The sequence below is a fragment of the Sardina pilchardus genome, chromosome 15 (genome assembly GCF_963854185.1).
Source record: "Sardina pilchardus chromosome 15, fSarPil1.1, whole genome shotgun sequence".
Taxonomy (NCBI): Eukaryota; Metazoa; Chordata; class Actinopteri; order Clupeiformes; family Clupeidae; genus Sardina; species Sardina pilchardus.
Genome location: NC_085008.1, coordinates 17,122,616 through 17,137,619, shown reverse-complemented (window position 1 = coordinate 17,137,619; position 15,004 = coordinate 17,122,616). Strand labels below are relative to the sequence as shown.

Sequence of the window (15,004 nt, the reverse complement as noted above, 5' to 3'; positions counted from 1 at the left end):
TTCTCCCCATTGCGTGGAGCAGGTCTGTGTTTTTCGGCAAAAAAGCGCGCCAGTGGATGTTTCTGCGGTAGACTCCCGAAATGCAACGGCCGAGTAAATGTGAGGACTTGACAATGTAAACAGACATGCGCCTTCGGGGACCGTGGACAGCCTTTTTGGCCCGCGAGGCATATTTTCGTGGGGAGCGATCTAATTGCCCTGTTGGATTCCAGCTGTGATTCAGCGTTACAGTGCAGGGTGTACTGCCAAGGCTCTGCAAGCGCAGCCTCCGGAAAAAAAATAAAAATGGGCCATAGCAGTTTCTCTCGAGAAAAACGCTGCACATTGCATTCCGATCAAATGACTTACTCTGCTTTACAATGTTCGTCACTATAATCACTAGTCCTCTGTCTCTCTCTCTCGCTCTCTCTCTCTTTCTCTCTCTCTCGTCACCTATGCCCTGAAACCACCTCGGACAGCGCGCCATCCGTCTTTCGACTCAAGCGAGACAACGTTCAGACTGTTCGGCACTGGTACACCTACTCTTTCCGGTTGGAGAAGTTTTTCCTGCGTGGCTTCGCTTAAGGGGACTCTGGCGTTCGGAGCCCCAGTCTGGACCGTGGTGGTGGAGACGCGGCTTTGGGCCCGACGACGAGGCGAGGATACGTGGCCTATGAAGGAGCCTCTTGTGCGAGTGTTTACCTGAGAAAATGGCGGTGGCAGAGGGAGGCAGATGTGGGCTGCTGGTGTGATCTCGCTCCACTTGACAGCGGAACAGCCTCGCGCTACATCAATACCTCAGCGAATCGTACCTGAGCTTACTGAGCGATTTACTCCTCTGCTCGCCGCAATCCCACGGCCTCTCGCTGTTTCCCTCTACTACACGTACACACACACACACACACACACACACACATGTTAGCCTCCAGGGCTCCTGTGTTTGTGGAAAAGTCAGGCGTGGTGCAAAGTTGTGGTGTTTTCGCTCTCAATTTATATGGTGCTACCTGATGCTGACCCGAGCTGTGGGCTTGACACCAACGACAAACCAACAGACCCGTCTGAGAAGAAAGTAGCTGTGAAGGCCGCCAACGACAGGCCTAATACACATCTTCCCTGACAGGTAACCGTGTAACACAGCCTCGCCAGTCGTGTTGCACTGAACTGCAACCTTCATGTCAACATACAAAGAAAAACAACCTCAGGGAAAATAAGTAGACTGTCTACACAAGACTGGCCGCTTGTTTTGACTGCTGAAGAGTCTTTTTTAGCTTCACATTTGATTAGGGATTTACCAGACACACCTTAATGAGACTTCCAAAGAGCACCACTAATAGCTTTAGCCATTTACAGGCTTATAACCATGTCCAGTTCATGCGGTGATGCCTCAGAATGACTTTAATTGGCAGGCCTTCCAGAGCTGCTCTTGTCCGTGGAGCTCAGGTTTCTTTTTACCCTTGACATAACAGCAGGAAAAGTCCAAGGGCTTATTAGCTGGCCATAGGGAGCACGGCTTCTTTGTCCATATCTTGTATGATCGGACTAAATTGGGTCCATTACCTCGCGCAGAAATCCCTTTGCACATGTAAGGCAGCGATCCCTAGCGAGTTCAAGAGGCCTTGATTCGCCCCATTCCACAGAAAGATCCCAGGGAACCAGAGCAAAAAAACCTTGAACATTAGCGAAATTTTGTCTTTCCTAGGTATTAGTAAGCCGATACAGCCCACTCACAAGGTTAAACTGATTAAGGTCTTGGATTTGGGACAATTATGACACAATCTCAGTGCAATGCCCTATCAGCCTCAGTTAGAGCTCTCCGGTTTCAAATGCAAGACCATGATTTAATGTTAAGGAAATTACGAACTCAAAATATTGCATTCCAAGTAAATATAATTAGTATAAATTGTGCATGAATCTACCATGCTTTGATACCTGGTTACGCACATTACAGCTTTTAAAGCTGTGTGGAAGCCTGACAGCACAACACATTTGTCCTTAATCCCACTCATGTTGACCGTGAGTGTACTTTTACACTACAAAGCCCCACAAAAGCATTAAGAATGCGTCGGTACTGAACCATGAAATAACAAGCAAAGATGCGATAATGCATAGGTACCGAGACGCTATAGAACTACAGCGATTACAAGTGATAGAAGCAGAGAAGGAGCAATAGAGGGGGGGAGAAAGAGAAGCAGAGAGAGGAGGGGAAAAAAGAGAGAGCAAGAAGAAGAGCAATGAAAGTAGAGAGAAAAGACAGAAGAGGGAAAGAGAAGAGTGCTAAGAAAGGACAGCAGAGAGGAGGGGAGTAGAGGAGAGGAGAGGAGGGAAGGGGAGAGGAGAGAGGAGAGAGGAGGGAAGGCCGGACTGGATTGCATTACTGCACTGATTGACTGGAAACCTTTTATGACTTGACAAGAACTTGGCTTTGCTTATTCAACAAGGAAAACAAGCAAGATCCATGCATTCCCAGGCCTTTCATTCCTCTGACGCATCCTGCCAGCAGTTTCATCACGCTAATTCATGGATCACATATGGTCTGTGTTGCTACGCTGTTAGCATGACCATGAAACGGCCGAGTGGCATGAAGGACCTGACAATGGCCACGGTATACACAGCCGCTTGTTACGCAGCAATAGGATGTTCCTTATTACACCACAGTTAGATCCACTTGAACAAGTTACTAACTTCTGACCATCGGCAAGAGGCATGCCATGAGATATCCTGGACTAACCATGGACGTATGACAGCTGTAAGGACGTTTTACTGACCCCACTCTCACTTGGGTCATACTACTTAAATGACTGGAATAATGGAATGAAATGTCAGTGGGAATAATGGAATAAAATGTCACTGGTATGCGGAAACACTGGAGTCCTCGACAAAATGGCAGGGGCTTTTTGAAAAGGTCTACAAAATAAGGTACCACTCCAAGAACAGCATTTCAAGCAAAAGTGTGAGAAGGGAGTTGACAACTATGGAAGATATCCCAGGACACAGAGTATCTCTGATCAGGTAAATACGTGCCAAATCCACTCCTTTCAGCTGGCATCTGAGCATCTGAGCTTAAAAATATACGACTCATTTTACAACTGCCAGGCTGTGGAATATCAGCAGTGTTTCTCTATCATTACAATTTGATGGTTTCTGGATAAGATGGACTTTGCTTTCAATATCCATGTCTGACACATACATTGTGCAGGAACCTCAATACCTCCTCCCATTGGTATGGCAGCACAGCTTCTCCTGACGGAGTCCATACTCTGCTGGAGTGGACCACAGTGTGTATGTGCGCCTACACAGCTTTATCTCAATGCACTCCGCTGATCGCAACTTGGGACTGGCAGTGCTGATCTGTCCTCTATCAAACTTCTCCAGTGCAGGTAGCTCTGCTGCTGCTGCCTGTGGCGCTGACTACCTGGTAGCCCGAGTTCCCCGCTCCCCTGAAGGACGGTTGAGGCTAAGTCGTCCAGACCAGGCAGGATGTCAGCAGCTCGTTCTGGTGCAAACACATTAATATCAACGTCACTCAGTGCCCCGTGCCCTGCGCCCCGGCACCCAGACGGCTCTGATTTCAGTCCCCGCTCCGTTCCGACGGTGAGGGAAAAGTCGACTCACGCTAACGCCAGCGCTAACGCTCGCTCACTATAGCGCGCGCACACAAGGCCATGGGTTTTAATTAGCTAATGGCCGCTCGGATGGTGTTTCATCTCCCGCATCTGTGTTGACGGCTAACAAAAGACTCCATTTACTGCGAAACACGGCATGTTGGCAAACACCGCAGCCGCATGTCTGAGCTCTTCAGGCCTCTAGAGCAGCCCGGAGCTCGCATCCAAAAAACAGTCAAATAAATCTTAATATATATATAGGTTTGCTGGTTTCACACTCATGGAAAAAAAAGGAAATTATGTGATTTATGTTTTTTCTTCTTCTTTTTTTCAGACAGCAGTCTCAAGGTCGAGAATGCCCAACTTTCCCTAAAAGAATGCTTTCAGTTTTTTGGGACTGTGAGAATTGAAAACGGGTGACTTCTGACGTCTGAGAGATGACAAGATTATGAGTTCATTTTTGCTTAATTGTTTTTCAACCAAATATAATTGTTTTTGTGGATTGTTTTCTTTGCCACAATGTCCCCAAACAACTTTAATTATCTACAATAATTGCTTTCATCATTTGTAATCAAAGGCAAAACCAGCATAAAACAGTCAAATAAGCATCAAAGGCAAAACCTTTATAAAATAATATAGGCCTGAGTTGAACGTAGAAAAGACAATCCACACCACAAAATGACTGTTGAGAGATGATTGCTTAAGGTTGTCTGATGACTGAAAGGCAACTAAAGTTTATTCGAGGAACAGACTATCTTTATACATTCTGAAAATCTCCATACCAAAGTGTAAGCAAAGAGAGGAGCTCTTCAAAAAACCTTCTCACTAATGACTGGAAAAGTTGTGTTGTATACTGTATGGGAAGCCCTTCAAAACCGGTGAAATGAGATCAACTCTTTCAACTTTGCCACTTTAAGCCAGCCGAGACAGACAAAAAAAAAACATGGTGGAATTTACTTCCATAAATACCAGTGTGTTTTCAATAAAGCCAAGAGTAGCAAGACTCCGGACATGACTCCCTCAGCCTCCTCACACTCGCTCACTGTGCCGCGGCCCCTCCTAGACCGGGGCTGTGCAGCTGATAGAGCGATCGCATCGTTTACACGAGTGTCCGAGGAAATTTCAAGGGTTGGGAGGTCAGCTGATCGGAGACATCAAATCCACGGGGTTCATTCAAATAAACCATGAGGATATCAAAGCCCTGGGACAGCGACTATGGCTACGGTCGTGGGATATATTTTTAATATTAATGCAGACGAGAGGGAAAAAATGCAATAAACTAAAACAACACTCGAATGAGGCATGAAACACAACAGGATATTGCAGTGAGATTATGTAGTTTCCTTTTAACTGCGTGGCCCTCCCCACTCCAACTACCACAAAACAGCCTCCGGTGCTTATTAATTGGCCGGGCGGCCTGAAAGTGCCTCGCAAAAAAAAGGCCCTCTTACCGGACGGTTCGTTTTAAGACGGGAGAGCTCAATGTTTACAGATGGAGCTGCGCCGTTTTATGTGCGGTCGGGCGGAATTGAACGCAGCCAGGTACAGATAGTGACAGGCTAGGAGTCGAGGTACTTCTTGTGTTGTGATAATGACTTTTTCCTGCCAAAGCACAGCATGAAGGCAAAATGCTGTGCAGCTGGAGCGTGGGGGTGTGGGAGGTGTAGTGTGTGTGTGTGTGTGTGTGTGTGTGTGTGTGTGTGTGTGTGTGTGTGTGGAGTCAGGGGTAGTAGAGTGTTATGTTTGGATGCGGGGGGGGGGGGGGGGGGGAGTCTCGTCTCAAGAGTGCTCACTGGAATCTGCTGTTGGAAAGCTAATAAAGGGATTAGCCTGGTTTTTCTGGAGCATTTGGTCCTAAATCAAAACGTCTCATCTGCTTCCTCTGCTCAAATAGCTGGAATACCAGCGTGCCTTTGTCTATTGCGCGGGTGCCATTGAGGCAGCGAGTGAGCGTCACTCACAAAGTCTCTTCCTGCCCAGGCCATAAAAAGACACCGACTCCACAGCTCGGATATGGAGGAGGAGGAGGAGGAGGAGAAGGAGAGGAAGAAGAAAACGAAGAAGAAGAAGAAGAAGACGAAGAAAAAGAAGAAGCATCTTCTCCCTATGTAGCCCTCTATATCCCTATACAATTTCAGGCACATTGTAACAATTCCGACGTAAGCTTAACTAATGGCTGTAGATGCTTCTACCTCACAGCTTTCCATAATTGTAACAAATTTGGCCGCTTTGATATAGGAACCAAGTGCACTAATCAGATTCATCACACAACACAGAAACAAGTAAATACTTCCATCGGTTCACTGGCACTGCAGTAGCCCGTCCCTGGCAACAATTTCACAATAATTCTCGTACAGGCATAATTGTGTGTGTGTGTGTGTGTGTGTGTGACCATGTGTGTGACCAAGTGTGTGTGTGTGTGTGTGTGTGTGTGTGTGTGTGTGTGTGTGTGTGTCGCATTAAGTCATTCTTGTAGTATAGCCATGGCAGTCCAGATCCATTTGGAGTTTGGAAACATTGTCCAGCGTCTCATTTCGCCTACAGTGGACTGATTTGTTCCTTTGTCAGCATCTGGTAAGCATCTCCCATTTAGAAAAAAAAATCATTTGTTTGTAGAATTGTGACACCAGGGTTGGATCTCGAAACACACCCAGAGAAAAGCAACAAGACCAGAGACAGATCTCTCTACACAACCCAAAGTGAGAAGAAGAAGAAGGAGAAAAAACACAAACAAATAGTGTGTTATATACACTGTGAACACTAAAATAACAAAGCCAACGACTGGAGCAGAAACGCAAGGCAATTATTTCCAGAACCTCACAGTGTGTGTCTCGAAGTGTAAAGCACCAAAAAGGCATTACAGTGAAAACACACACACAAACACATGCACACGCACACACACGCACATACACACACGCACAGACACACACACACACACACACACACACACACACACACACACACACACACACACACATACACACAAGCATAGCCAACTAGCATAGCATAGTGTGGTCTTGATAAAAACACCAAGAACGAAGCACTGGCCTAGTCAAACAAACTGAAACTTGAAGGCAAAGATAGTATACATTTTGCTCTGTGCCTGGTTTCGATCAGGATGAGTGGACTAAGGTCATCTGAGGTGGTTGAACATGAAGGGGATATTTCATAGCAGCACATTTCAAAGCAATATGTTCGAGAATAGCTGCAGAACCATTTTTCGTCCCCACAAAAAAAAAACATTTTGGAGTATCTCCTTGGAGATGAAACAGAATGTAGCTGACAAGAAATGAAACATTCTTTGCATTGGGCAAGAGGGGAGTTCTAGCCATCACCACGACGATTCACTCTCCACCAGACTACTATTTTTTATTTCTGGTCTTTGGACTTGGCCAAAAAAAGCCAATTCGCTTAATACTTGTGGGACAGCTAAACATTTAAACCTCCCATTTAAAGGGATCAAGTGCATGCATTGTTTGCTTATACTATCCAGATGTGTTGGGTTTTGGAGATCACTCCACCTTAAAAAAAAAGGAGAGAGAAAAAAAACGAGAGCTTGTGAAAATAAATATGGTTTCACCCTACACAAATTGTGGACTAATTGTGTATTTGGACTGACTGTTTCGCAGAGTTTGAGGGCTTTTTCCGTTGAGCAGGGACTGCGGAGCAGAGGCAGTTTGACATTGATTAGTGTGTTGACTTGTGGAATTTGAGAGTCCTACCTGGATGAATTGGGTTTCAGCACTATTTCATATTTACACAGCCAGAAGCTACAGGTCCAATTAAGTGCCCTAATTCTTCAATGAAAAGCATATTTATACCTGACACGGGCTAAAGGAAAATATCAGTGGAAAAAAATAAATTCTCTGCAACATTTTTCTTATTTCTTTTAGAGGGATAAAAAAACAACAATCTTGTGGTCCAAAGGAACCGATTCAGAAACAATGCTCTCTCTCTCATACACACACACACACACACACACAGCTTATTAAAGAAGGAACTCTCTAGGCTAAAGTGCTAGAGCCCCGGTCGATGTTTAACTGCATGCCTTTCACCCTGCCAAAACATCTTACTGCTGGACCTCACCATCAAGGCTGTTTACTTAAGACAAAAATCCAACAAAAGAAGGCACCAAACTACCACGGGCAGAACCTCAGGCTCGTTTGCAAATGATGCATATTGAAGATGACAATGTACATCTGGACCATCTAACTGAGTGACACCAATCAAAATAGGTGGTCTGGCTCTATTTTAGAAGGGCCTGCTTTCATAATAAGGCCAACCATTGAGTCAAACCGCAACCGAGTTGATGACTCTGCTATTACCATGAAATATGAATTTTCAAAAAGCCACGCCGTGAGAACTTGATCTCTATTATTTTATAGTGTGTGTTTATGAAATTAGAGGGGTGATTGGACTGTTTTTTGGTGGGGTGGGGTTTTGGGTACGGCGCTTTTTTTTTTTTTCTTCTTCCCCATACTCGCGGTGTGTGAGTGTGTCAGACGAGAACTCACCATGCACTTGTTGGGCTTCTCTCCCGAGTGGACCCTCATGTGGATGAGGAGCTTGTAGCGGGCGTTGAAGGGCTTGTAGCGGCGGATGCAGCCGGCCCAGAAGCAGGTGAAGTCCTCGCCCTTGCGCTGGTCGATGTGCACCTTCTCGATGTGCCTCACCAGCTCCTCCTGCTGCTCGTAGGCGGCGCTGCAGTCGATCCAGCGGCACAGCTGCTTGTCCCCGAACGCCGAGCCCGCCGAGCCGGCGTCCTCCCTCTCCCCCCCGCCGCCGGGGGCCGGGGTGGCGGAGTTGACCGAGCCTACTCCGCCGTGCTGGCCCACCAAGCCCAGGGCTTTGGGCGTGGGCCCCAGGGCTGAGCTCACCGCCGACTGGCCCTGGAGGTGCAGCAGCGCCCCTGGACTGGCTCCCACGTACTGGTGCAGGTGGTAGGGAGGGGGCATGGCCGGGCGCGCGGGGGCCGCGTGGGAGTGGTGGTGGTGGTGGTGGTGGTGGTGGGGGTGGGAGTGCCGGGGGGTCTGCTGGTGGTTGCGGGACGACAGCTGGTGCTGGTGGAGGCGGTGGTGGTGGTGGTGGAGGTAATGCTGGTGCTGGTGCTGAAAGAGCTCGTCATCGTTGCCGGGGGAGAAGTCGTCCAGGGGCTCCTGTTTCAGCGCTCCCCGCTGGCAGACCTCGAGCAGAGAGCCGGCCTCTCCACCCTGCTGCTGCTGCTGCTGCTGCTGGAGGCTTCCTCCACCCATCAGAGCCCCGGCACCCACCCCCATCAGCAGCCCCAGGGCCTCCACCCCACCGCCACCTCCACCACCGCCCTGCTGCATGGGCTCCGGCTCCACCGAGGACGACACGGACGAGGACGAGGAGGAGGAGGACACGGACGAGGAGGTGGAGGAGGAGGAGGAGGAGGAGGCGGCGGAGGAGGAGAGAGCCAGCAGGCAGGTGGCGGGCGAGGGCAGCTGGCAGGTCTCCTGCAGGGGCCGGGGGCTGGACGCCAGGGGCAGGGACTGGGGCAGGTGGGCCGAGCGGAAGCCCGTCACCGAGGAGGAGGAGGCGCAGGTGGAGGAGGAGGAGGAGGAGGAGGACGCGACGGAGGAGCAGGGGGGCGAGGGGTTGGCGGCGGTGGCGGTGCGCAGGCCGTTGACGCAGGCCACCACGGACATCTGCGACGAGGAGCAGATGATGGCGGTGATATCGATCCCCTCGGTGGCGGCGGCGCTAGCACTGGCGCTAGCGGCGGCGGCTGTGGCGGACTGGGAGGCCAGCGGCAGGCAGCGTCTCTTCAGGCTGCTGGCGTGGTGGAGTCGCGCTGACGGACGGAGGGACAAAGCCGGCGGGGCGGAGCCATCTTCATTATTAAACGGGTACGCCGCCGCCGTCGCCGTGGCTGCTGCTGAAGCTAATGCCGCGCTAGCCACCGACACGCTAACCGACGTGTGCGTCCCGTGCAGAGGCTCCATCTCCCCGCCGCCGCCGCCGGTCGAGTGAGGGGGCCCTCGTCCGCCGACGACCCCCACCCCTGCTCTCCCGCCGCTGCCAAACGGGGACTGCGGAGAGGGCGAGAGCCCCATGCCCGACGCGATCTTGTATCCCAGGGACGCCTCCTCTTTGACGGGGTAGGCGAGAGGGAGAGGCCCCCCCCTGGCCCCGTTCAAGCCCCCTCCACCGCCGGGGGAGTCCAGAGAGGAGGGCGAGGCGAGGCTCCGCTGAAAGCCGGCCGACCTGGACACAGAGGAGAGGAGAGCAGGGATACGGAGAGGAATATGAGGGAATATCAGCAGGAAAACGTGACAGAGGGTAGGGGGATCAGAGGGATGGGGAGGGAGAGGGAGGAGAATAGGAGTATTATAAGCTGTCAGCTGCTGATAGATAAAGGTCCAGGCCATCAAGTGGGTGTGTGTGTGTGTGTGGTGGGGGGGGGGGGGGTGTCTGGCAAGTGGCTCTTCCCACAACCGGCTGGTCCAGACTCAGCCCAAACAGGAGGCACTCTGTCCTCTGTGCTCCCAGGGTACTGGCAGTCACCGGCGCTCTTTCCTGACGCCTCCCTTCACTCACCTACACACTCAGACACTCTCACACACACCTCGTCTCACAGAGTCGCACTGAGACTGAGAGCAGTGCACACTAACACATATAGCACATCCTGCATACAGTTATTTTCACAAAGTATATCTTGCGTGCAGCATATATTTTCACCCTTTCTGTGTGTGTGTGTGTGTGTGTCTGTGTGTGTGTGTGTGTGTGTGTATGTGTGTGTGTGTGTCTGTGTGTGTGTGTGTGTGTGTGTGTGTGTGTGTGTGTGTGTGGGGATGTCTTCTGTACGTGTGTGTCTTTATGTATGCCAGTCTGTATGTCCAGACAATAAGGTCCTTCCAGAGGGAATCCCTAGGGAAGTATGCTCTCTTTCCCGTCCGTTCTCATCGTTTGGCTTTAATTGCTCCCTCACAGACGCTACCCACACTCACTGTCACAGGGACATCATGAATTAATAATACAGGCGGCCATTTGGCCGCGGACAGTTATGAATGGCCATTTATGGGCAGGGCAGGCGCAGCGCGGATACGGACACTCCGTCAGCTTGGTCGCCTGACAGCCTTTGATGGCACCTATAAAAGGGGGGGGGGGTCAAAACCAACCCGGGCACCTAGGCCCGAGCAGAGCGAGAGTCACCTGGTACGCCGGCCCGAGAGGTGGTCGTTCCGGGGGGAGAGGGGGGGATGGGGGGGATCGGGATGCGTACAATACTCGTCATTCTTGTGGGAATCTCTCTCAGGCTGAATGGAGGCCAGGTCATGTTTCCCTGCGCGCCGCTGTGATCTCCGCCATAATAATTCCTGTCAGTTCGCTCATTATGGATTTTGTTGCGAGGGTCCTGAGTGACGTGGGAAGGGCCCCCCTCTGTCTGCCATGTCTGTGAAGGGCTCATCTTTGTGCCCCCCCCCCCCCCCAACCCCAACCCCAACCCCCCCCCCCCCATCTCCCATTCCGTACAACCCTCCATACACTGAGCAGCCAAAAGAGCCAACATCAGCACACCGCTTCCACTCAAACTCTTTGCTTCACTTTCATCAAAGAAAAGCTCACAAAGACCTGAGTGTTTCAGCGTTGCCGCCGTTTCCTGTTTGGCTCTCGCCGTGACACTGAGAGACAATGCAGGAGATCTGAATGCTGTGCTGAAAAAGATCAGCCATGTTTTTTCCCCTCTCGAGTTCGACTCAGCCGCATGACTCGAACGGCTGGTGTAACTTCAGCGAGGCTATGGCAGGAACAGTCTCGTCACGGCACATTTTTTTCCCCCGGTGACTACCGAACATTAGCTAATGGAATCCCTGCGCCGATGAATGCCATGATTCATTTGATTGACTTTTTCACAGAAGAATTAAACTCAGACATGCAGCCGAAAGGCGAACTGCCAACCGTTCCACCAGACCACAAATGCTGAAGTCATATTCTGCCAAATAGAGGCTCGAGTGTTAGTCATGTTTTATATCGCACCTTGAGCACATATAAGCATTTATTAGGCTGTGACAAGAATGCATTATCTAACATTTTGTGTGGGCGCACGCTTTTACTTGGACCTTACTCCTATTAGCTTTACAGAGCCATAACATTTAATGTGTTGACTTATGATGAGCCTGTAAGTGCTTTGAGAAATAAACACCTGTATTAAAGGTTTTTATGAGGAATTAAACTTATCCGTGACGGTATTCTTCCATGTAAATGGTCAGTTTTAAAAATATCAGGAGTGTGTGAATCCTTTTCATCGCACCCAGAATTTTCTGCGCATAATAGAGAAACATTTTTACTCCTGTCCAAGATATAGATGGCGCTCATTCGTGTGTGTGTGTGTGTGTGTGTGTGTGTGTGTGTGTGTGTGTGTGTGTGTGTGTGTGTGTTTGTGTGTGTGTGTGTGCCTGTCCTTGATCTAGCGTGCAGTGCTACTCAGTCTGTACCACCCCTGCTCTACCTGTGACACATGCTGTGTGGTCTCGACTAGTCTGGGACACGTTACCTGGCGTCCGCTGGGTGCTGACCCTCCTGGGCGAGGAGGTTCTGTGTCGGCGGGTTGCAGTGGGCGCTGTGCTGGTACTGCCCAGTCTGCTGCCCACACCGCACCAGGCTGCCCCCATCACCCGGCAGCTCGAGGCCATTCCCCTTCTCTGGACAGAACGTGCCGCATCCTCCATTCACTAAAAGACAGAAGAATACCATTACACACACACACACACACACACACACATCATATCACCATAACACACACATCATATCACTATTACACACAGTTGACTGCCACAGTAGGCTCCCTCAAGACTTCTGCCACTTATCACACAATACAAACAGTCATACTCAGAATAAAATAAATATCTTGTGAATGACAAAAGATTATTGAACTTGATTGCTATGTTGTCTTGGTTTCATCTTCTGTGTTTGCTCTCTCTGTTTTGCTTCAAACCATTATTTTTTTTGTTTTATTTTAGCTTCATGCAGTTCACGAAGGCCATGTTTTGTGTGAAAACAGTCCCCGAGACGGGGATCCAAGAAAAGGCAGGCTGCTTTAACACCAAGTTATTTAACCTCTGCCACAGGGGCAGCTCACCCAAGCCAAACAAACGGAGACAAATGTAACGAAGCCCGCTAATGCCTCAGACAGATACACACGAGGAGCAGCTGCACTCGCAGTGGCGGAAAAGTCCTTCCTGCTGTTCTGGACCTCAGCAAAGAGACCCGTCATTAGAAGACAATTACGCCATTAAAAATAAATATCTCAAAACGATGGAGCACCACATGAAATGCATCCAGGACATTTGCCATTAGGATCATTGCACGGGTCTATCGCTCGGATAACATTATTGGGGATGGGGGGGATTTTTGCTGTCCTGGTGTTTATCAAGTATGATGAGATGGACTTGGCCATGGGAGAGCATTTTTTGGAAGGTAATCCAGCTCTACCCAGAGGGACCCGTTTGGATGGAGATGTTTATCCATGGAATATTTAAACCCAATGCATATTGGAACCTTGAAAGGAAACTATTCTTCCTTTTTTTGTGTTTCAATTATTACATGATTTCTCTGCCAGTGGGTAATTTCTATAAATTAGTTTTTTGGTGGAGGAAAAAAAACACTGTTTCAGAGATGACCTAAGTATATCCTAAGTATGTAAGACCCTGTTGTAATTATTGCTTGGTACCAGATATGTGTGTTCAATGTTCATACTCAGAAAGCTCTGGAATATGCGGTAATACGTTTCATAATGGCAGTGATGCAGAGTGGTGGGTCGAGCAGTATGTGGAAACACTTCCTTCAGGAAAGTCGACACTCACTGGTCACAGTGTGGGCGAGCAGTTGTGTTATTTCCAGTCCTCTTAACTCGATTTCTGAAATCTAATTTGCTCGCCCTGATGTTATTAATGATATTACAACACCCAACGAGCTTTTATCAAAACCGGCACCCAAACATTTGGCATCCAATAACATGAGGAGGGAACCTAAAGCAATACAAAGGCAGAGGGAAAGAAGGGGGGGAAAGCCCCTTGAACACACTTGAGCACTCTGAAAACAGACAAGGAGAGTACACACTCAAAAAATGTCCTTCTCCAGGTGGGATGACAACGTACAACTTCTAGAGGCTACACACAGGACACAAAAACACACACACACACAAAAAAAAAACTCAGCACGCTTTAAAAAAAAAGAAAAAAAAAAAAGTTTTTCCAGACACTGGGTAGGATCATTTCGAGAATAATCCTACATACTATAAAAAATATATTTATACTTCAGTCCAGCAAGGCCAGTCAGCATTTCACTTACACGTCGCATCCCATATCCCAGCATCCCCTAGAGACACGGGATGCAGCGGGGAAGAATGTGTGATGAGAAGGCGGACAGAAGGAGGGCTGGGCTGGATAAACACATGAGCAAAGGCTGAGGCAAGGGGGGTCAGATATCACACTCACATGACTCACAGGGGTCAAATGGGCAAAATACTCGCATGGAAAACGTATCTATTGGAGAAAAGAAATGTGTCTGTGTTTGCATTCAGAAGCGCTGAAAGGATCTCTGAAATGGTCTTCACAGAAAGCTGTCTACTCCACTCACTCCACTTTCTGTGGAATAATACGTTTAATTAATAAATTGCCATTAATCATTTGTTGTTTTTTTCTCTCTTTCTTTCTTTCCCCCGTTTTCTTCCTTATGTCATTCTATTTCAATTTCAATCGTTCTTTTTCATTTCTTTTTCTTCTCTCTTTGCTTTCTTTCTTTTGGCTGAAGTTCATCACATTTGGAATGTCAAACTGTGTTTGTGTACTGCATTGAGCTTTCTTGACTCCAGGCCAAGGGTTTGTTGCTTCATCTGGAAAAGGCATGGACGTTGAGCGCGATACTGACATGCTACGGGAGATGGCCTTGCACTGAACACATCAACACTGATGGCGCTGTCAATCCACAGTCTTCTGGGTTGTGTTATCTACGGGCCCAAATGTCAAATATCACCTGAAAAGACCCTGTGTACCTGGGTTATGAACCAAATTTACAAAGTACCCTTATTGTCCGAAAACTGGCGCTCACTGAGTTTCGCAATTTTTTTGTAGTGGTCCTACAATGTGCTGTCTCAGAAATAAATGTAAACATATGACTCATCAGACCACTAATCAAATGCAAATTCCCGATCAGAAAGAGAGATTGTTTGAGTCTACCACAATTGTGTAGCACAAACATCGCAAAAAGCTGAGTCTCTGAGCCCTGAAGCTGAATAATCAGCTCACAAGCAAACTCGTACAGCATACTGTACATGTAGAAACAGAACATTTCCCAAACACAAAGCTAGAATCCAGATAGACCAGAAATGAGAGTAAAGCATGAAGTGAACTCTGCTCCCTCAACAACCTTACTGCATTAACAAGAGTGATTGACTGAAA

General features: G+C 48.6%; 1 protein-coding gene across 1 annotated transcript in view; it reads right to left on the bottom strand.

The window, feature by feature from the left end:
- The window catches only part of LOC134102434 (zinc finger protein GLIS1), a 39,708-nt gene extending 30,050 nt beyond the window's left edge, over positions 1-9,658 (bottom strand). The window contains exons 1-3 of the mRNA XM_062556532.1: positions 8,963-9,658; positions 8,765-8,920; positions 8,096-8,641 (exon numbers count right to left, since the gene is read on the bottom strand). Coding sequence (XP_062412516.1) covers positions 8,096-8,641; positions 8,765-8,920; positions 8,963-9,658 — 1,398 coding nt within the window. The remainder of the gene's footprint in view (positions 1-8,095; positions 8,642-8,764; positions 8,921-8,962) is intronic.
- Positions 9,659-15,004: the final 5,346 nt, after the last annotated feature.